This window comes from Ixodes scapularis, unplaced genomic scaffold (assembly GCF_016920785.2).
Source record: "Ixodes scapularis isolate PalLabHiFi unplaced genomic scaffold, ASM1692078v2 PGA_scaffold13__105_contigs__length_92229423, whole genome shotgun sequence".
Taxonomy (NCBI): domain Eukaryota; kingdom Metazoa; phylum Arthropoda; class Arachnida; order Ixodida; family Ixodidae; genus Ixodes; species Ixodes scapularis.
This window is the reverse complement of record NW_024609839.1, coordinates 63797602-63819881: the sequence shown is the minus strand read 5'-3', so window position 1 is coordinate 63819881 and position 22280 is coordinate 63797602. Positions and strand designations below refer to the sequence as shown.

The 22280-nt window shown below is 44.4% G+C and overlaps 1 protein-coding gene across 1 annotated transcript in view; it reads left to right on the top strand.

Moving 5' to 3' along the window:
* The first annotated feature begins 667 nt into the window (after positions 1-667).
* LOC8028639 (cell wall protein AWA1-like) overlaps positions 668-22280 on the top strand; it is a 44219-nt gene continuing 22606 nt past the window's right edge. The window contains exon 1 of the mRNA XM_040217045.2: positions 668-1178. Coding sequence (XP_040072979.1) covers positions 1167-1178 — 12 coding nt within the window. The 5' untranslated portion in view covers positions 668-1166. The remainder of the gene's footprint in view (positions 1179-22280) is intronic.

Sequence of the window (22280 nt, the reverse complement as noted above, 5' to 3'; positions counted from 1 at the left end):
AAAAAACCTCTATACTGCATCATGAACAAACTAGGCCAACAACAAGTTTTAATTGATTCTGTTCATTTGTTTAGTTCTTCCAGCATAGCGGGTGAAACAATAGCGAAACAAAGACAACGGTGTGTCCAGGAGTTTGTTTGGTGCTTAAACATTGTTTTACAATGGTATTAAAATCTGACACCATGTACATGCTTCTGATGCTCTTTTTTTGTGAGGGACTCTTCTGACATCTGTAATTTATAATGAATTTTCAGCAGGAAATGCAGCAAGTTCGAACGGAAATAATCTCTGATCCTCGCAGCTTGACCACTGTACACCCCCCCATCCGGGAATTTCACCCCCCATCCAGGACGCGTTCCTTCCGACAGGCCGGACCCCAACTTCCTGATCGCACTTGAACAGAAACGACAACCGAACAACAACCTCTTCAAAAGCGAAGCAACCAAACCACACACACAAAAATAAAAATAAAAAAAAACAGCCCGGATCAACAACGGCCTTTCTGTTGCGGCAGCATCGTCGGAGACGGCCGGCCGGGCCGGCCAGCCACAAGGTTCGTGGCATCCCAGAACACGACACGCCAAGTTCCAAAGCCAAGGCGGCACGGCAGCACGCGCGAGGAACGGACAGGGCGAAGGGGAAGCAAGACGGCCCAGACGAGGAAACGAGGTCATGACTAGTCCTCCTCTCCGCGGGAGCCCGCCCGTCGTATAAAATCTAGAACAAGTTCATGGTGAAATAGTTGCACGGGCCGGCATTGATCCCCGTGGATGCCGAGAGGAGCTCTTGCCTGCTGCCCGCAGTCGAAATTTGGAGGGCGACCAGGTAACACCTCTTCGGCGCCCGTTCCTGGACCTTCTGGAACCCGAGTGTGCTTCTGCCGGAGGACGTCGCCGCACCTCGCCGAGCCTGCCGTTTCTCCTCTTTGAAGAACTGTGAACCGTCCCTCGCGCCCGAGACTGTGTGCGAACCTCGGACCTACGAACCCCGTGTTTGGTTTTGTTGCTCTGGCGCTTCTTGACTGTGGGCTTCGTGCGCTGTTCTTGTCGTCGACGACTTGCGGCGTTCCTTGGACTTGGCGAGTGACGCCCGTCTTGCTTGCCTGGAGTGGAGTGTGAAGACCTTGGGACTTTTTTTCCGTCGTCAGGGGTGACTCTTGGTAGGAGATGCATACGGCTGTAAGTTGACATTCTCTCTACCTCGCCCTATTTTTTAAACTTGGACCTCTTCTGTCACCAGAAAATTTTTCTCTAATTCGTAGGCATAGGTTAGCATCAAAGAAAGTATAGTGAGAGCTATATATAGTCGGACATCTATGCAACGTGACGTCAAGTCTAAATAGAATTACTGGAAGTTAACAATATTAAGGTACACGCATGCAAATAGTTAATGGCTCCACGTCAAACGCGACCCTCTCTGGTTTCAGGGGCTCTACCTTGACTAAACCAAGTTTCAGAACTTGAGCAACTATTTTGCACAATAGCCTACTACGAATGGGGCTTTAAATATACTTAGTTATTAATGATCTCTCATAGAATACAACAAAAAAAAATGAGCGGAGAAGCAAGACGAGACAATATAGGAGTAGGGAAGTAAATTTTCAGCATGACTGTTCATTTTTTTACAGCTAGGAAGTTACGTAGAGATCTCCTGGCAGCAAGCAAGTTACAAGCAGTTCACGGGTGTATGCATTTTACTGCTTTCACTTTAGGCAGTGATTATTTTTTTTGTGTGTAAAACGTGTACTATGCCATGCTAGAAGAAGAGGAAGAGTTTGGAAGTCGCATCCTCTTGCTTTATTTAATACTACTTCGTGAAGAATTCATAAAAAGTAGTTTACACGACAAATAATGGAGGTGTAATGACAAATTTAATTCAGGTGTTACGGTGCTAAACTTTTGTTGCGGAAGTTTTCTTTTGTATGTTACAAAAAGTCGAATCTCGCAATGTGTTTTGAATCATACAAACTTTATTAAACAAATACAATTTAAGAAAAAAAACACACACACACAGCTTTGATGAAACTATGAAACCTGGTGATTTCAATTTAAGCAATTATATCTTTGTAGCTGAGCATTTTAACAATCACGAGGTGAAACCGCGCATCTGGAGACGTATGCTTGCCTTGGTAAAGTTACGTGACATCTGCGAGAAGAGTAATCATTCAGTTTTCATTGCCTTTTATAACCCAGTGCCATAAGACTCGGGTGAGTCTTATTAATGCAAAAACAAGATATTTGCACTTTTTAAGTAACACACCTATATATATATATATATAAAGGAAAAAGGTCGAGCTTCTTGATCAAAGGCTCGAACGTCCTTTGTATCAGCAGAGGGAGTAATAAGGCAGAGCAAGTGGTCAAAATCAAGCCTAAGCAACGGACGTCGCTTCTCGGAATACGCTAAGTCATATCAGGTCGCGGCAGATTATAGTTATTTTTTAGTACAGAGTGAACTGCGATATTACGAAAGAAACACTCGTGGCAGTGACGAGAGCTTGAAATGCAAAAGGGCGCGACGACAGTATGTTCCGCAGGACATACTGTCTGCTCACTTCCAGTGGTGTTTGTTCACTGCGGCTTTCCGCCTTCCTTGGCACATCCGACCAACGAGCGGTCACCCACTAATTCAGAAACGCTGGCTGTGTTGAGTCCCAAGCGTACTGTTATCGCTTCGCAGGCAACGAGATTTGGTTCCCTAGCCGACAAGTAAGCGAAAGAACGAACCACGAAGCAAGACGGTCTTACATTTGTATATTATATAATCCATCTCCTGGGTTCCTGAGGCTTCCAGTGACCAAAGCCGAAGTTTATACTCCGCTGAAAGATTCTAGGCGCACATTATTAAACCTGTAACATGCTTCCCAACAATCGCAAGTGTCCTGTTTTACTTTTTTTTCATAAGGTGGTGTTGTTGTGGCAGTTTTAGTAATCCAAATATAAACGGGCCTTTTACCAGCGAAGGAAATATTTCACTGAAAGATTGACATTCTCGTTTTGTAAGTGTCTGAATAGGTAATACAGTCATAACACCCGAGTAAGAAAACTAATTAAGCAATCATAAGCTGAAACACATCCGCAAGGTGTAGATTCGGACGTTCTTGACGTTCATTTTTCATGCACTCTAAGAACCTCGAGGCGTATACTTCCCCGCAAAACATCTTGGAGAGCCAATCGCTTCAACGAACAAAGACAACTCGGCGAATAGCGGTTCTGAAAATAACTTTAGACCTAAAAAAAAAAGAAAAAAAAATCTGTGCTGTGATTTTAAGTACGAATTTCATGTGCTTGCATCCTGCTCAATGGCATGGCACGCCAGGCGGGTTCTTTCCGTTTATTTAGGTCTAAAACCTATTTTCAACCTCATCATCCGCCGCGCTTTCCCTCTTATAGATTCCGGCGATTGGTCATCATCCCCAAATGCCTTGCGGGAAATTGTATACATTGAAAGGAATCTGGAACGCCTGCACCTCCCGCAGAGCAATTCCCCAAGCAGCACGAATGTCCCACGAACGTCCGAAGGACATCCCTAGAACCTTAGGACATCTTAAGGACCTTAACAGAACTGAATCTACTACTAGGTTTAAAGAGAAAATCTCTGCAATCTACGGAAGGCCTCTTAGAGTGTATAAAATAAAAGTAAAAAAAGTGTGTCAATTCCCTTTTGTGCTCACCACGAAAGCGGCCAATAACATTGAATATAAGCATCGTAATTTGACCTTCGAGATTCGCTGGTATCTTTTTATTGTTCAACGTCGTTGACTGCCTACGTGTTCTGCAGAAAAGTAAACTTACAGACATTTTCATTTTTTTTTTATTTTAAAAGTGTATACGTTTAAAGTGTCTTAATGTCTAGTTTCTCGATAGCGTCGAGTTATTGAACCCAGCAAAATAGGTTATCGCCGTCACGTTGAACATTACGAACATGCGTGAACTCGTTGATCACAATAAATGCGGACACGGCCGTTGATCCCCGGCTAATAAAATGGGTATAACTAGACGTGCGGCACGTTGCGCGAGAGATACCGGAGAGATTGATGACGCTTTTTATCGATTAACGATATCGCCCCAGTAATTTTATCACCATTCATCATTGGACGGGGAGGGGGGGGGGGGGAGTTTAATGGGTCCCGTTTCGGGGTGACCCAATGGCTTCCTTTTTGTCGCCATTAAGAAAGGAAATAAAAACAACAACTAAAACTGTTAGGGGGAGGATATAAGAAAAATAAATGAAGTAACAAGGGCATGGTTACAAGCTCGGTGAAGTGATTAATGAAACAAGTAAACGCAAATAAATAAAGTGAGTCCTTAACACTTATACCGACCACTGTCGATTACTTCAACGCCCGCCCCACACAGAGATACACACAAAACGTGTGTTGTGTCGTATCGGGTAACGTTCGCTAAGTAGCCTACTGAAGCAATTATGGAGATACGTGCGGATAATTAGAAGGCAATAAATGAAATTCTCCGCTTCGCTGGTCAAATAAAATCGGCGTGTGGCATTCCGCGCGCCGCATTCCTGTTTTCTAGATGATTAATTGATGTTATAAAAGAGATTTTGGTGAATGGAGAAAGCCACTTCTAATTGATTGCATGATTCGAACTAACTAAGGATGGCAACGACCTAATTTTAAATTATGATTGATTAACATTAAACGCAATGTTTATCACTCATTCATAATACATAAATTTAGCGGAATACTCCCAAGGAGAAGTCAGTGTTTAAAAACACTCAAAATAACCACTGAAAAAAAAAAAAAATTGGACTCGGATGATATTTTATTGTGGTCTGCTCGGGATGGCTAGAAGTAAGATCATTTTTATGAATAAATAGCTTATTTAGTCGTGAAATCCGCTTCTTAAGTGTTTGCGAATAGACCGAGTAATATATTGAAGTCCATAGCTTCGTTTATCAGGTACCTTCAGCATTATCGGAGGTAATATTATTTTTATTTTCTGAAAGCTGTTCTCTGACATTTGAGAAACGACTGTTTTAAATTCGTGTTCAGCTTGCTACTACTTAATATGCCAAGCAAAAAAATGAACCATCAATATTATGATAGAGGCAAAAGAACACTTCTAAAAACGTTAAAAAAACTAGTTAAAACGAAAAAAAAAAACATTCCGGAGCCTACACGCGGTTTACATTACAGTGCAGTAAACGTGTCAAACCAAGGAAAGTGCTTTCGATGCTGTGAGTGGGTTTTGGACTTGCTAATATATTCTTCTGTTACGTAAACGCCCATTCGCCTCATAAACCTCTTTCGTGTGTGAAATTTACGAGGCTCAAAAAAAAAAGTTTTGTTTCCACAAAGTATGACCGTCAGGGATGTATAATGTGATCGACTTTCGCTCATACAGTGTTGTCTGAGTGCTAATATCAATTTTGGGAACGTAGCATTTTAACGCAGATTGCGTTTTATCAGCCCAACTGTACAAAAAAAAAAAAGTCACGAAGAACTTTCGCAAAAAAAAAGTCATAAAAAACAACAGCCACAATTATCACGTCAATTTTTCCGCTATATTTAGCGGAGAAGAGGTACCGAGTGACGTCAATTACCCCACTTAATCTAGCCAGGAGATTGGCGACCCATGACAACTTCATGTGACTTTGTCATGTGACGTCAATTTCCGTGAGGCGGTAGTTTTTCTGTGCTCTCTGGTCTTAAGTCGGCATTATGAAGCGTGGAAAATATTTTTGGCGCAATCATTTTCTCAACTACTTCCATGCATGTCTTGTCATACATACATGCCTTTTCAAGCTGCACTTGTTGCAGATTTTTGTCCAAGCTACCGTCTTTCTCTGCGAAAGAAAACAAAATGGATTGATTGATATAAAACGACGCGGTGTTTACAAACAAGCCCGCACTTGCCCACATCAGGTGTGGGCACCGTGGATGTGCAGAAACCTGATTCGGGTGAAGTGAAACGTCGGGTGAAGTTCGGGTGAAGTTCGGGTGAAGGTTAAGGTGAAGAGAAACGTCGGGTGAAGGTTCGGGTGAAGTGAAACGCCGCCGCAGTGTTTAGACGTGAGGGAGTTGAGTTGGTCTGTAAACGTGATCGGCACTCCTCAGGTAACAAGGTCAAATACACACGCGGTAGTCTTGTTACGTCTAGAACATATCTCAAAACGCTAAGTCTGCATATTGCGACTTTTGTTTTTATTGTCAGTCTGTCTAGCTTGGATGTTGTTGAGTCAAGCTCTTTCACTCTTATAAATACGGGGCGTTTACTTTCCACTAATGATGAATCTAGAAATATATTTAGACCTAAAAAAAAAGACTTGTTTGTGACACTGAACGTGACGTAAGCACGTTACACGTCGGATTCTGTGTCGCCGCCCAAACTGTTTTCTTTTTAATTTTTTTTTTTATGGATGGATGAACGGATGCTAATGGCTGTAACCGTTATAATGCTCGCTAACTTGCGCCACCCGGGCTAAGTCTAAATATATTTTCAGTGTTGTCATTGGCCAAGCTACCTCCGTAGATTGCAGTAATTTGCTCTTCGGAGTGCTATGCGGGAAAGACGTAACGACAATCCAGATATCTTAGAGAATGTATACAAGGTGTTTCAACTGATACCTTCAAAAAGTATTAGTATTAAGTTGTGAAGAATAAAAAGAAACACTTTCCGGGAACAAGCTGCTAGCCACAACAAACGCCAGAAATTAAAAAAAAAGGGAGGAAAAAAAAAAAACGAAAAAGAAACGTACTGATCTCTTAGATAATTGCTTACAATTTACTATTCAACTTTTTTAAGTAGTGAAGATGAAGTATGGTTCCATTTAGAAACAGGCCGAGCATCATCGTAAATCATTAAATCAACTCACTTTAGATAGGGTAAATAGTTTTCAATGTTTTCAAAGTGAAATTCGGACGCTGTTTTTCGCTGATCATTCGGGTTTTTTCGAAGCTAAGTTTTGCATTAGATGCCCAATTATAGGAAATTCAAAATTTATTGTACTTGGTTCCCATTTTTTTTTTCTTTTGTAGAAGAAGTTCTTTATTTTGGGATTTTAAAAGAAACTGAAGTGACCTCTCCTCAGCCCAGTGACCCTATGCTGTAATGACATGTAGATGTAAAACACCTTTTTTTTTATTTTTGCTCTTTGTTTTGCCGTCGGGACTTCGAAGCTCAGACCTATAAATCCGAATTAACGAAAATTTTACCGGCAAGATTTTTTTTAAATTTTGTTTCTGGATTTATTAGAGAAAAAAAAAAAAGAACACGAAATCTTAGATATACAGCAAATGCACCATTTTATGCCGTTCGAAAAAAAAAAAAAAAAAAAGCTAAATTTAGACGCGTTTCTGGGTTTCGCTTCTCTGTCGGAACACAGGTTTGTGCCAGCCGTCCTGCCCCTGGCTGATCCGTGGCGCTGAACGCACGTACGCCTCGCTCTCCTTCCTTCCATCCTACGAGGGAAGCGAGGCGGTAGCTTTGACACCTCGGCCGCGAGGGGGCAGGACCGCTGGCGCAATTATGTGCTCCCGTAGGAAACCGAAACCTAAAAACGTGTCCAAAACGAGCTGTTTTTTTTTTTCCGAATGCAGTAAAATGCAGTGCATGCCTTGTATCTTTCTAGAATGAGTTGGTTTAAAGGTATTCGATGACGCTGTGAAAGTTTCTCATTGGAACGGTATGTTTATTTTTTTTTTTCGAATTAAAAAGTGAATTAGTAAATGTACTTTAAACATTTAGCTCATTCGCATCTTCATGGCAGTTTCCGTTGTTCTCTATGGCTAACAGCTTGTTCTCGAAAAAAGCTTTTTTTTTCGTTTCCTTAAACAATTTTATTTTTAGTAATTCTTCTTTTTTTAATTTTCGTTGAAACACGCGGTATATCGTCACCGTCAACTTTAAGGCAAGCAGGGCGTGGCAAAAAAAGCGCGAGGAGAAACCCCACACATGCGCAGAGCCGACAAGTAGCACCAGCGGAGTGGTGCAACGGTCAGAGAGTTGAGTTCGTGCGCTACAGCGCGCGCCACACTCTTCGTCCATTTGCCGGGGCGACCGGCCACCCCCCCTCCACCCCCCAGCGTTCGTTCGCAACGACACGGTTTCTTATAATACGAGCCGCGATGACGAAATCGAGCGCGTTATTAACCGCGGCATCGAAGAAGACGAAGAAGAAGAGGCAGCCTCCAATTTCGGCAAATTCCACGGCCGTTACTTTTTTTGTTGTTCTTTTTTCCTCGGCCCGGTCCAGCGTCTGGAGCCGAGGTGGTGCGCGGCCTGGCGCCTCCAGCGGCGGGCTCCTTTTAATTGCAGCCCAAATAGGAGGCGCAGCGGAGCGTGTGCCAGTCAGGTCTCCAAATGAGGCTAACTCGAAAGAGCGAAGGAAGACGGCCCCGACTCCCTATTGACCCGTTTTGAGCAAGAATGCGCGGCCGCCTCTGCTGGTGCTGCCGTTGCTGCTGCTGCTGCTGCTGCCAGCAGAAAAAAAAAGAAGGAAAAAAAAGTGGCCCACCAAACCCCGCCGAATCAAACACCCGCAGGGCATTCCTCTCCGCGTGGCCTTTTTTCAAAGCTGAGCGGAGACGTGGAACTCCCAGATTTGGTGCGAAAGGGTCCCCCCCTTTTTTTTTTTGGTGTGTGGTAATTCCCATATTTCGTTCGTAGGTTTATTAATTTCTCATATATTTTTTTTAATTTTTTTGGGGGGGGTGGTGGGAATGACGAAGGAAGGGTTTCTTTGGATACTCCTCTCTTTTTTTTCTAATTTATTATATATATATATATATATAATGTATGTATTTTTGTGCTGGGTGTGATATTGGTTTTTGGCACCTTGTGTTTGATTTGTTTCTATAGTTACTGCGTTAGGAGAGGTGTCCTATAACGCGGCAACTATCTTTGGGGGATTCGCAACTTACATGGCACAAGTGCTACAGTGTGATCGACCTACTTCGGGAGTTTCGATTGGGGGTCCTCTGTAACTCGGTGTATGAATTTGGTGGTAGTTCTCCACACCTGTCTTCGTTTTATGGTATTCTGGTGGATTTTAAGTTGCGGCGAAGGAATTCATTTTGACGGGAGCGAAAACGAGAAATTCGGATATGTTTCGTTAGTTGTATACACAGTTGCCCGTCTGTATAATCGCCGTATTAAAGTAAAGCCATTAAAGCCATTAAAGTTGTTTTCGTTTCTCCAGATAAGTGTGACTGAAATCACTCGTTCAACGAAGGATGTTCAACGGAAATTTATTTGGGGCACTGATATATCAGCATTGAAACACGCCAAATATGCTAGTGCTTTTGTTCTAGTTTTTATTTTCTGTGGTATTTTCGGAAATGTTTCAAATACGCCATAAATAGGCTTGGGCTACCCATGTTCGCAACAATAAAAAATAAACGTATAAGTAAATGAACGAACACACCTGTTATTTACCTTTACCTCTAGCTTTCTTGTTATTTAACATAATTATCTCTCCAGGAACATGATATGCTACGTTGCAACGTGCCTGCGATGGTTGACGTAATGTTTGCAGCGGAACAAACTCGCAATTAAATTTTCTTTCTGACGTACAATAAAAAAAAAAAAACTATCATATTTAAGTTGGCCGCCATGGGACCACAACCTTTGGGTTCAATGAAATTCTACGTATTAAGTAGGCTCGCGTTTAATTCTTGAGATATAATCATACAAATTCGCATTTTTGAAATTGGGGATTAAGCGGCGTTTGAACGGTGTACAACATAACCCGAATATTACACTCCGGGAAATTTTACACCCGTTACGCAATAGTAACTACAGTCATTGACAGATTCCCCTTCCGCACGATAAAGTTCGTCTGTTATCGTGAGCGTCGCCATGGCAACGAAGCGTCTTCTTTATAGAGCAACGCGCGAACGCAGTGTCCGAAGCCAGCAGCGGGAGGCGCCATCTTCCAAAAGTCGTCTGCGTGTCGAAACCCCAGCATCTCATTGTATCTAGACGCAGCCAATGAGATCGCAGTACTAACTGATAGGACAAGCTCAGGGACGAATCACGAAGAAAAAGATGGGAACCTATAGTAAACCACGCCCTGCCTCGTCAGTGACTACGTACAGTTGTTGATGGCGGAAATGAAACGCGGGTTTTCGGCCCGTTGAAGCAGACTACGCATCGCAGCAAGCTGAAACTCCCCGAGAACCTGACGGCAAGCGGCGGTGACAAAATGCGAAAGTTGTAGAACATGGCGCTGCATGGACAAATATAAGATGACATGATTTCTCTATGTGAGCCGATATCCACCTAAGCCTAATATTCATTAAACCAAGAAAGGACATTGTGGGCGACTGTAGGCATTTATTTTCGTGAAAAAAGCAACAGCGACAACTTGTCAGAAAGATCGAAAACAATAACGTATTTCTTGCTGACAAGTGTTCTTGTTTTGTTTTTTTCGCTGCAAATAGTGTTACGGGAGCCCACTATGTCAATTTTTGGCTGGTGAATATTTAGGCTTAGATAGACGTCGGCTCATAAAGAATTTTGTTATCTCTCGTATTTTTGATTCAGGTGAGGCCTAGCATCACGTTTCCATGGAGGTTTAGCCTTCTGCAATGAATGCCTGGTTTATTTTTACGGACCGAAAAACCCGTTTCGTTTTCTCAATCGGGCCCTGTATACATCACCATCCACGCAGGGAAAAAGCCCGGTCGAATTACAAACCGGTAGTTAATGATAACAATCTTTTATAATAATCTTTTATTTTCCTTTTTTCATTACAAAAAAAAAAAAAAAAAAAGTGGAGTTCCCATGCACACCTTGACGGAAAAACAGCGGAAAATAAAAATACACTAGACCCCGAAAAATCAACTATACACCAGCACACCACTACAATCATTATACTTAGAAAGATAACCAAGAGATATATGCCACTCAGATAGAAACAATTTCAGAACACATGCGTGACGTACACTACACGGTATCATATAGAAAATGGGATTGTGGTAGTATATCCGCTAACATTCGATTTGACTTTCCAAATATACATAAATCACTTGCTTCAAGTTCATTTAGCAAAGATGGCAACACATACTTTAATAATGTCAAACCATAATTAGTACGGGGTGTTGAAACATTCCAGGTCTCGCCATGGCGGGTAACGTATTTATGATCTAACTTAGTTAAACATGACAATGCGGAAATTAAAAAAAAAAGTATTGTTGTGTTTTAAGGCTACATTATAAGTCACCAACAACCGAAATCGGTACAGCTGTTTAATAGGAATGACACGATGCTTGAAAACGAGTTCCTTAGAAGGATGCAAAAAAGAAACATTTGAAACAATTCGAATCGCCCTCTTTTGGGTTAGTAGTAGTCTTGTTAAGTTGTGTTTTGTTGTTCGGCCCCAAACTAAATGACAACATGCATAGTGAGTATAAACCAAAGAGCAATTTAAAAGTAATATTTTACACTTCTTGGAAAGACATAACGGTTTCCAAAGAGAAGACCAATAGATTTACTAGCTTTTGTATGGACATATTCAACGTGCTCATTCCAGGATAATGATTCAGTGAAAAGTTCACCCAGTGTTTTTAGCGACTTTACGACCTCTAGTGTTGATGAGCCTAAGGTTATTTGAAATGAATAAGATATTTGTCCACTTCGAGTTCGAAATAGCACACATTTAGTCTTTTCAGAATTTATTTTTAGTCCATTTATTTTGGTCCACAAGTCAATGTTTGAAAGAACTCCTATTGCTTTCCTTTCTATATCATCTGCTGAGCCGCCTTTAACAAAAATAGTCGTATCATCGGCATAAAACACAGGGTTTGCATGCGGTACGTGATTTTTAATGTCATTTATGAAGATTATAAACAAAAGTGGCCCAAGCACACAACCTTGAGGTACACCAGTTCTAAGTTTTTGAATGGTTCAAAAATAGTTATTATTATTAACGAGCTGCGTACGGTACTGTAGGTATGACTTAAATAGGTCTAGAGCCGTTCCACGTATACTGCAATATTCTAGCTTCCTAAACAAAATTTTGTGATTATTTAAATCGAACGCTTTGGAGAAGTCAATATATACACCCACGATGAGTTCTTTATTATCAAAACATTATATAATTTGTTGCTTTTGTACTAACAGTGCTCATTCAGTTGAGCGATATTTTCGGAAACCGTGCTGACTATTAGAAATGATTGAAAATTTCTCTAGGTAAATATAAAGTATTTTATGGATGATTTTCTCAAGACCTTTAGAAGAAATGGGTAAAAGAGAAATAGGTATGTAGCTTTTAGACGTATCCGTGTCCCCACCTTTAAACAAAGCGACAACCTTAGTACACTGCATTGCTTTAGGAAAAACACCCGAAGAAAATGATAGATTAAATATATGCGTTAACACCGGAACCACTATGTCGAGAGTATGCTTAATCACGTTCCACCAGTCAGTGCAACATGGAATGGACTTATTTTCAGCAAGCCTCTGCGCGTGACCTTGACCATGACCTTGGTTCCGGCTCTCGCCATTTTATCTGGGCACCGTCTCGCGCGACCGCCATATATCTTTGCACGTATTCCTTCTGCTTTAATGGTTCATTTTTCGAGCCTCGGTACAATGGGGCATATAAAGCAACGAAAACCGAGACAGCGACGCGATGCTTTCTGACGGGCGAAGGGAGGCATGGTAAGCTATCCTTCGTTTGCGTAGTTCTCAGACAACTCCCAAAACGGTGCTCGGTACTGCAAAATAAAGTCCCTTCCACTCTACTTGCCGCCGCTCGTTGACATACTCGGCCAGCGAACCCCCGCCCCACTGGAATGTACAAAGAACAGAGTGGCACTGAAGGTTACGAGGCCCTTGAAAACGTATCGCCTACGATTTGGGCACATTAAGGTTCCAGCATGCGGAGCATGGCCGGCGCGCTTCCGCAATCTGAGCACGTTTCATTACGAAGCGGGAAACGGAAAAAAAAAAGCGAGATATGCGACCGCGCTCTGAATTTTAAGTACGTGGGCTTGCGCAACAAGCTCTCGCGTCCTAAGAGGAAACGATAACGAAAACAAACTTTGACTTTGTTTTTAGTGTAGCGTAGTGGTTTAAGTGGGTTCACGAAAGCCTGTCGACAAAGAAGCTCCCGTGGTTGCAATCTCCATACCGACCACATTATCTCGAAGTTAGACAACAGTCTTCCGGACATTCCGCTGCTTGAGAGATGGTCAGTGGCGTCCTTGTTAGGGGCAATTCAAGAGCCTTGATTTTTTGAACGAGGCCTCCAACAAATTTAATACGTTTGAATTCTTAGAAAGACAATCTTAAATGAGTTGCTTTGCTTGCAGAGTTTCAGGGAGGGGAAAACGACCGTCACTGCTTATTACTGCTGGTGTTCACCCTGTTTATAAGGTTCCGTATTCATTCGTACATTACTTCACCTAATACATGACGGGCACGTATTCAGGTAGGTCGGAGGGCGAAGCCATTACCTCCCGGAGAGCAGGTGTGTAACAAGTAGCGGGTCAGCGTCCGACATGAACTGGTGCTCTCGCCGCACGGAGACGAGTCCTAGCTGAATATTGACTCAGCACCCGCGTTCGGCTTGTGACTGGCATTCGTCGCTTTTAGGTGACGCCAAATATTCAGCACTACGGCCTAGCTACCTAAGAGGCGTCGGCGAAGCTGATCCAACTGTGTTCCGTTCCTTTGACCACGCGGTAGCTCACAATCATGTGAATACATTTTTTAATGCGAAAGCTTTAACTATCCCATGGAGCGAGCCGACGTCATCAGCTTTGAAGCCGCGCCAAACAGTACCTTAAATCCTTTCTCCAAGTGAAGCCAGCTATCAGCTATGAAACCACGCGAAATGTCTAGTCAAACGGCACCTAGTTTCCGCGATTCCATAGGAGCGGAGTAAAGCTGATGGATTTCGGCTTCGGTCCCACTGGCTGGCGCGCGTCGACGAGGCTCCCATTGGCCGCTGCGCTCGTCAGTTTCAACGATCGCCACCCCATGGCGCTGCGTGTCCGTCAGCGCGCTAGTAACACGAAACATCCAAAGTCAGAGTCGCGAGGAGAGGGCGCACTCTGCCGTCGACGCAAATACGCTGCAGAAGAATCAAGGGAGCGGAATAATGACGTGCATGCTTTCGCATTCACAACTCGTAAGAAGTGCTAAGGTGTACCTCGAGCCCTTTTTTCTTCCTTTTTTCTTCCCATCTTCTCACTTTGCTAAGCGATGGATTCAGGGAAACCGACGATGACGTAGTATCGAACGCATTCAAGCGCTAACGCTCCATCGCTCGACCTCAACAAATCTGGAACTTCGCATAAGTGGCTCCAGACAGGAGGCAGACAGGAGGCGTATCCGTCTAAAAAAAGGGGCGATGTTTGCGTTGACTCTCGTAAAAACTCCGGCATTAATTGCGTCCCGAATCCCACACTTTCGGACGATGGTCTCCAGAGGCGTTCGAATAAGCCTGACATGAGCCTAACTAGCTCGGCGTCGGATCTCGGTTAAGCGAATCCACTTTGCTCCGGGGTGCACTTGAGTGCACCGTCCTCGTCCCGTGCCAAATTTGGACCGAACGAAACCCGACCGCTGATGGCGAAAGCTCGTAAAGCTCGGATCTTGAAGCGAACCTATGTTATGCTTCGTGCTCTGGTCAACAGTTTTCGGTGGGGAGCTTCTTACCTGGAATCAGCGCATCCCGTTGGATTAAGTGAGTTTGTTGAGCGAGACAGAGCTTTATATATAAATATAGATATATTTTTTATATATACTTGAAATGCTTCTTAACGATGTCCCCCACCCCAAAATATTGTCCATCCGTTTGTGAAATCGTGCGTTTACCCGCTAAATTTAGCGGGTAAATTTACGTCACGTGACTAGGTGACGTGACCTCGGGCCGGGTGACACAACGACTTGGCACCGTGACGTCGATTTCCCCCGCTAAATTTAGCGGGGAAGTTCGTGCCACGTGACTTGGCGAACGCGACACCGTGGCGTCGCGTCACCTAACCTCAGGTGGCGTGATGCCACCACTTGACACCGACCGTGACGTCATGTCACGTGACTACTTCAGGTAACCTGAGGTCACGCGCCGCCACGGCTTGACACCGTGACATCGTGTGACGTCAGGTAGCGTTAGTGTAGCGTCATGGTGTCAAGTGGTGGCGTCACGTTGTATCATGACGTCACGGGACGTCAGGTAACGTCACTTCAATTTCCTCGCTAAATTTAGCGGGGAGATTAGTGAACAAGATATTATTTTTCGGTTTTCGAAACGACCGCTTAATGCACACCCTCGGCACAAATGTAAATGAATATTTTAAACGATCGCCGCTTTAATACTGCACGCCATGCATTAAAGGGGTGAAAATCAAGATCGCTGGTAATTGTTTTGACGAGTGGGGTGCTGCCGGCACGTAAAGGTGGGCACAAGCTTCGGGTAAAGAAAGTTTCCGAAGGCGGAGTACAAACTTTGTAAGAAATAGATTAACGTCCATAACTTAAAAAAGCATATACCTGGCTGACGAAAATAATCCCTGGAGAAGGGGAACAAGAGGGACAAAGGACAAGCACAAATCTCCAAACACAGCTAAATGACTGGCGCACGACCGAAAAAATCCGCCTGGTCCGGGTTTGATACCCGGACCAGGCGGATTTTTTCGGTCATGCACCAGTCATCTAGCTGAGTTTGGAGATTTGTGTTTGTCCATTATCCCTCTTGTTCCCCTTCTCCACGGATTATTTTCATCATACTTGTCCAGCTCGCTTGCACCTTTGCATTTAATTGCATTATTAATCATATACCTGGCGTGTATTTTTTTCTCTTTTTTATACTGAGTTCTTTACTTTCAATGTTGGAACACTATTTTATGTTGTTTTTTGTTTTGCTTTTGTGTTCTTGATGCAGGGATGGTTTTTTTTACCATCTACTCAGACGTAGCAAGTTGCAGGATCAAATTTGCATCGTACCTTAATTGTTAACGTCGTTACAAAAAACAAAATCGTTCGAAGCCCTGGGAATTTAGGAGAGAGCCACATGCCTTCTTGGTAGGCATGTAGCTCGCTAACAAAATAGCTTACAGGTACCGCTGTACTCACCGGCAGTGTAATAAACGCGGGCCTTGGCTCATTATGCCCACGTATCTTACTTTGTGACCCGTTCTTTGACGTTCGTATCGGGTAACGCCGCAACCTCAGTGGCCGCTACATTTAATGGAACGTTTCAGTATTGTGTATACATTCTAAACAAAACTCTGGCCGTAAAATAACTCTTAGAGCTTCCTCGGCTTCTCCACGTGTTTTCACACACACAAATAAGGTTCCTTTAAGTACCCCTTAAAGGGATTCTTTGTGGAGAACAAACAACCTATAAGGAGTTCGTTATGCTCCTTCTTGGATTCGTAGGAGTTTTTCATCGCCCAGTTGCCTTTCTTCTATAGACCTTTTGTTTTTCCTGTCGCTCTCAGTCATCCGGGACGAAAAAAAAAACAAATAAAAAAAAACATTTCAACCTGGATGATGTGAGAAAACATAAGTGAGGCAAAACAAGAATGTGGGACAATTTCGTAAACACCTTCCAGCCGCGTGGAGAGAACAAAACGATGTTTTACCGCATACCAGAAGTGACGGCATTCAAGATGGCTGCACCCTTGTGGTAAAGGTGTATAGTGCGTCAGCAGGCGATACCATTCTTCAAGAGCTGAAAGAGATCAGGGGGGGGGGGGGGGGGATAAAAAGACTTCCCAAAAGCGGACTTTTTTTTTTTAGAATGTAAGGGAGCAAATTTGTGTGCGTTTGAGTTAGCGTTGCGTGGTCCATGCATGCATGTAAACGCGCGTCGTCGCCACGCGCGCCATTCCAAGAACGGCAGTTTGGGTTCTGCGCACGCGCAGTGTGCAACACGCAACGCTAACGTAGACGCGCAGTGCTTACGTCTGCTCGCGTACGCAATGCTGAAACTGAGTATTAAGGCGATCAAGACTCCTTATGCCCTGCATTTCGTACGCCGATTTTGTTCCCATTCGTGTAAAGGCGAATGTATACGCAGATGTCCAAGAGCATATTGCGAGGCGTGCTGCCGCCACCGACATTTGCGTTTCGAGGTCACGCAATTTGGGACCGTATACGATGGAGGCAGCGACCACTTACAGGAGGCACTATAGATGACTGCATAAATGAACGACAGGGACATCTGACTGATAACCTCGATGCAAATACCGTCTGGAGTGGCACACGAACGTGTTCGAACGAGATATAAACCCGCGGCAAGGGGGAGAAAGCATAAGGTACATTGAACCCGGCATTTGAGCTATAGATGGGCTGGAGGAAGGAACATTACCACAGATGAAAAAGAAGAAGAAGAAAAAAGGCATAGAAGGCCACAAAGGTAAATTCGTTTATAACGGTAATGATGCCGGGAGAAATGAAGAGTCATGCTCTCACGCGTAAAGAAAAAAAGAAAAGAAGAGAACCGGTCGCGTAGGTCGTGTCCAGATCAGCGCGTTTCTTCTCTGAAAAAACGATGAAAAAACGAAAAATGTGGGCCGACGAATGGGGGAAGAAGGAAAAAAGAAAGAAAGGCGCGCACCGAAAGGCCAACTTTTTTCGGCCAAAAATCTGTGGACAGGAAAAACACTTCCATTTTCTGCTCCGAAAGGCATGCCACTATGCCGTTAAAAAAAACGGGTGGGTCCTTTTTTCTTTTTTCTCTCTTGAGTGAAGGTTGGCGTGACATCCAGGGCCGTTATTTTGTTATTTTTTAATGTTCAGCTTGACCGCTACACGGCATGCAACATTTCGGCCGTTCAACCTTGATGTGGCGGCGTGCCAGAACAACACTGTCGCTGGCGCTTCCTCGCCGGCTGTTCCGCAAATAGCACCCCGAAGAAACCGTTGCAGCCCACTTCCAACTTTCTCTGCAGCATTCATTCCGCTAAGTCTGTCTAACAGGGCCCAATTATGTTAGATTAGGTTTGGTTTCGTTTTTTCCTTCCTCAGACGGCGCGTAAAAGATGATACAAAGGAACGTTGCGTCCAGTTTAACTGGTGCGTGTAGAGTAGATCTTCTGTTGGAGTTCCTCGTTAATTAATTTTTATAGTTCTTTTAATTTTTAATATTTTATCTAGGGTCCATCGTACGAGAAGAGGAATAGGAATAGCGCGGAAAGAGGGTACTATAAATGGGCTACTCTTTAAGGGGTATTCACACAGGGTATATTTTTCGGGAAAGGATGTGCGTGACTTCAGCGATCGGAGGATCCAGTTGGACTCCCTCCGTGACTCCAACATTCACACGAACGGCGGGAAGCCGAGAGGGATGTCAGTGCTATCAGACGCATTTTGCGGTCGCATTCTCGACACCAGGGGTCGGTGTGCGATGAGGAGAGTAGAAGAATGGATGCTTACATGAAACGGCGATACGCTATTAGGGTAGCAACACTGTTAGTTGCAAGGAACGACAAACTGCTTCCTGGCAAAAAAAGCAAAAAGAAGAAGATGGAAGGATGTTTTTTGAACGATGAATGCATCACAAAGAACGTGGAATCCAAAACTAGTTGCGGCTTGAGGGCGTTATTGAGGAGTATCCAAGACTTCTTCAGGTGTCTTGGACGACATGCGCAACAGCGCAATCCGCGACAAGTCAAGCGATCCCGAGGCTACCGCCGGTATCTCGCTAAGCACCATAATCTCGCTGAGCGAAATCTGTTAAGGTGCCAGGTACGCGAACAAAATACCGCCAATCGCAAAGAGATGCCCCGTCAGAGCCGGAGGGGGGGGGGGGGGGGGGGGTGCTTGTGCAGTCCCAGCAAAAGCTCTTCCATCCCCTTGGTATATGTTAACGTCAGCGCTCCGCGCAAAAAAGCGTGACGTTGTTACCACGTGATGCGCATCCCGGGGAACAGAGGGTTGTATTTCTCCCCCGTGTGAATGCCCCTTTAGCGTCGCAAATAACTTCGAGGGAAGGACTCTTGAATGTGTTGCTTAAAACAAAATGCTTAACGAAGTGGGGGCTTGATTTTCGTTTATACGTTTAAGGAAGTGGATCGCTAACGGTTTTGCTACAAGTGGGCGTGAGTTTGGTTGCTATAAAATAATTTGAGCCTTTTAATGGAGATCTCCACTTCTTCGAATTCGGTTAATTCCTCTCCGCTGCCTTATGAAACCGATTTTTAAAATCAGAATTGTGAACTTAATTGTCTATTGACTCAGATTGAGTGAAAACATGTAATTTAATGGATGCGATCCCTGTGGAAAGGGGGGGGGGGGGTTATACCGAGTCCTGTAGGCACGCCTTCCGTAAATTGGCGAGAAGGGGTTTGAATGTCGCTTTACGGTAGTCAGGTAAGTCGAGGTTCGCTGACTTAAAGATTTTTGTAGCTTTGGGCATTCAACCCTTTCTTGGTTACACATTCAGTATCGATTCAGGAATTATTAAAATTTCTGAAGGCTTCCTCGCCTTCAGAATTTTAAGATCTCGGGAGGCAAGTCTAATAAAAAAATAATGTGAGTAAGTTTTATTTCATTATACAGCTAGAAATACCCGCGTCTACCAGTAGACAAAAAACAAACAAAAAAACTTGCACCGATAGTTGACACGATGAACTGTTTTGGTCATTATAGAGTCCGCCGATTGTGTCTTATATAAGAAAAAAAGTTTGCTAAAGAAAAGTTTGTACTGCTAAGCAGTAATTTCCTTCGTCGCTCGGTTTTCACAATTCGTACCGAGTCGTTTCAGTCAGGTACTTGTACGCCCGCTCAGAAATTCCAGTGTTGCTTAATAGACACTGTGATCTCACCTTTGTTCAAAAGTGGAATTTCAGCTCCTGACGGTACAGTAGACTGTAAAGGGGCAACTCGAACCAAAGAAGCGTCCATCAGAGTCAGTGTTACGTTTTAATATGAATAGTGATATTACAGTTCTAATTGCTGCACAATGTTTCAGGCATATACCTATATTTACGAGAATTTGCGTAATTTTCGAATACTGCTGTAGATATTGAGCACAAGACGGCAGAAATCTGTGTTACTTCTGGTTATGGCTGATAGCATATCGGCCGGAATGTTTCAGTTTAACGGATAACGCTTGCGGGTGATATACGGAGAAACATACGAGCTACTCGGAGCTCAAGTCCGTCTGCTTCAGGGTGTAAATAGACAGGTGGGGAAACGAGAGCCAAATGAGTGACCGCATTGTGTCCCCCTTGGTTTTCTCTTTTTCTGTGGCGCCATCTATGTGGAGCACCGCGAACTCTCACTCCGGGTGGGCGACCGATGGCGACCGGCTAAACTGACGGAGATGGTTTTTTGTGGATATTTAATGAAATACTGTCGTGCTCTCGGTTTATTTTGCGCAGTCTCCCATAGAGTTCCACGCAAATCCGATTCCGATTTTTTTCCTCTCGCCGCAGCGCCATCTGTCGCAAGTCGGGGGTACCCGCAAGCAGACGAGTACACAATCCGGTCACGGCGCTGCGGTAGGCCTCTATGGGCCGTTTCCCCACCTGTCTATCTTACACCCTGGTCTGCTTCTTGAGCAGGGGTTTCGGTGACGTCGGTACGCCGAGCTCCGATTGGCTACGATTGTAAAGCCAGTAGGTAGACATCGAGGCAGCTGGCCCTGAGGTCTACCAGCTATCCTTCTAATCAGAGCCAATCAGAGCTTGGCATTCTGACGTCACTGCAACCTTCTGCGCAAGAAACTGACGTACTTGCGCTCCGTGTGGCCACCTAGGCCGTGGTTTAAATGTCCTCACCCATCTGGCTTCGTGATTAGTTTTCTGGGGTTCTTGTAAGCTAACGCACTATTCTCATTGGCTACGAAGCGATAATTAGATGCTCGGAGCTCGCCACGCCCATCGCTTCTTCAGTTGTCAGTGACCGTGAACAAGGAGGCGGAGTCGCGAACTTGCCCACCTCCCGAAACAAGCCTATAAGGTAACTTTTCCGTGAAGTTCAACCAAACCAAAAAGCAATGAAAAAAGGAGACAATCTTCAAGCTTCACGAAGCGCGTAAAGTAAAATCGGCAACTTGAACATCCCAACGAACACAAACGAAAAAAAAAAAAAAAGAGCTAGAGATGAGAAAATTTTCTAGAGGTTCCACCATGCAGAACAAGACTCTGCATGCAGCGTAAACTCCGTCCACCTGTCCTTTTTTCTTAATTTCTTTGCTTTGATTTTTTTTTAACGTCGTTGTTTGCTTTGTTGACGTTTTGGTTCGTGATTATCCTCGTAACGTTCGTGGCGTGAAAGTCTAACCCAGACACGAGAACGAAACCTCCTCCCACTCTCCATCAAGGCGGGAAATCGCCCGTGTCTGATGGACCGCTGACCATGCGCACGCCGCGGCTTCAGACGAACACTCCCCCCTCTCCCTTCCATTGCCGTACCTTTACCGTTGGCTTCAATCGAGGCAAGCGCGCACCAGGCGTCGTTAAAAGCAGAGCGACTGACACACTGCCGTTATTGGGGTAAACATATTACGCCCGGCTCTGAAAAACTTCGAAGCACGCCTCCTCCTCACTCGTTCATTCTCCTAGAAGACTCTGCAGATGGCTGTCCCCTATGGTCAACCCTTATACCTCCTGGTTCCAATTGCCCGACGTGGATTGCTCGTCCGAGCGCGACATCGGTTCTAGACTCGCTTGATCTCGTATGCAATCGTTTCGGGCGAAAGCGAAATGTTTCTGCGTTCCGTCGAATGTTTAGAAAGGGGGGAGGCACGCGTTTGCTGAACAATGAAGCGGGCGTTCGGCTGGCTGTCCTGGGTCCGATCGCATTCGCCACGTTCGCTCGTTCGTACACGGCTGGAAGGGTTTTGAAACGGAGCCTGCTGGCGGAGACAGGCGTCCGTTTCTACTAACGGACGCTCGCTCGTCGGGGTCGAAATCGCACCGTGAAATGGCTCCTTAATGGCTGTTCGTGAGCCCTCAGCTGTGTTGCGCAGGCGTTTTTTTTTTTGTTTTTTTTTAAGTCGGTCGTTGCTCCACAGGATGGTTGGCTGAGGGAGTATAAACTTTTGGGGGAAGGTGTTTCTCTCTTTCTTTAAGTATCTCTTTACTTAATGCTAACGGCGCGCGCAGTAATAACGTCTGCGTTTGGTGGGAGTGTAATGCCGTTTTTTTACCCCCTTAGTTTACTGGAATCTGCCGGACAATGACTTTAAGGAGAACGATGTTGGGGCGTAGTTTGGGCCCCCGTTCTTTGAAGTAAGCGGCGTCCGTTGCTTTCTTTCTTCCCCCGCCTGGTTGATTGAGATCTCAAGATGTCCAGAAAGATCCAACAGGGCGGATCACAGAAGATGGGCCTGTTCAAAAACGTTGTTGCCGGATGTCT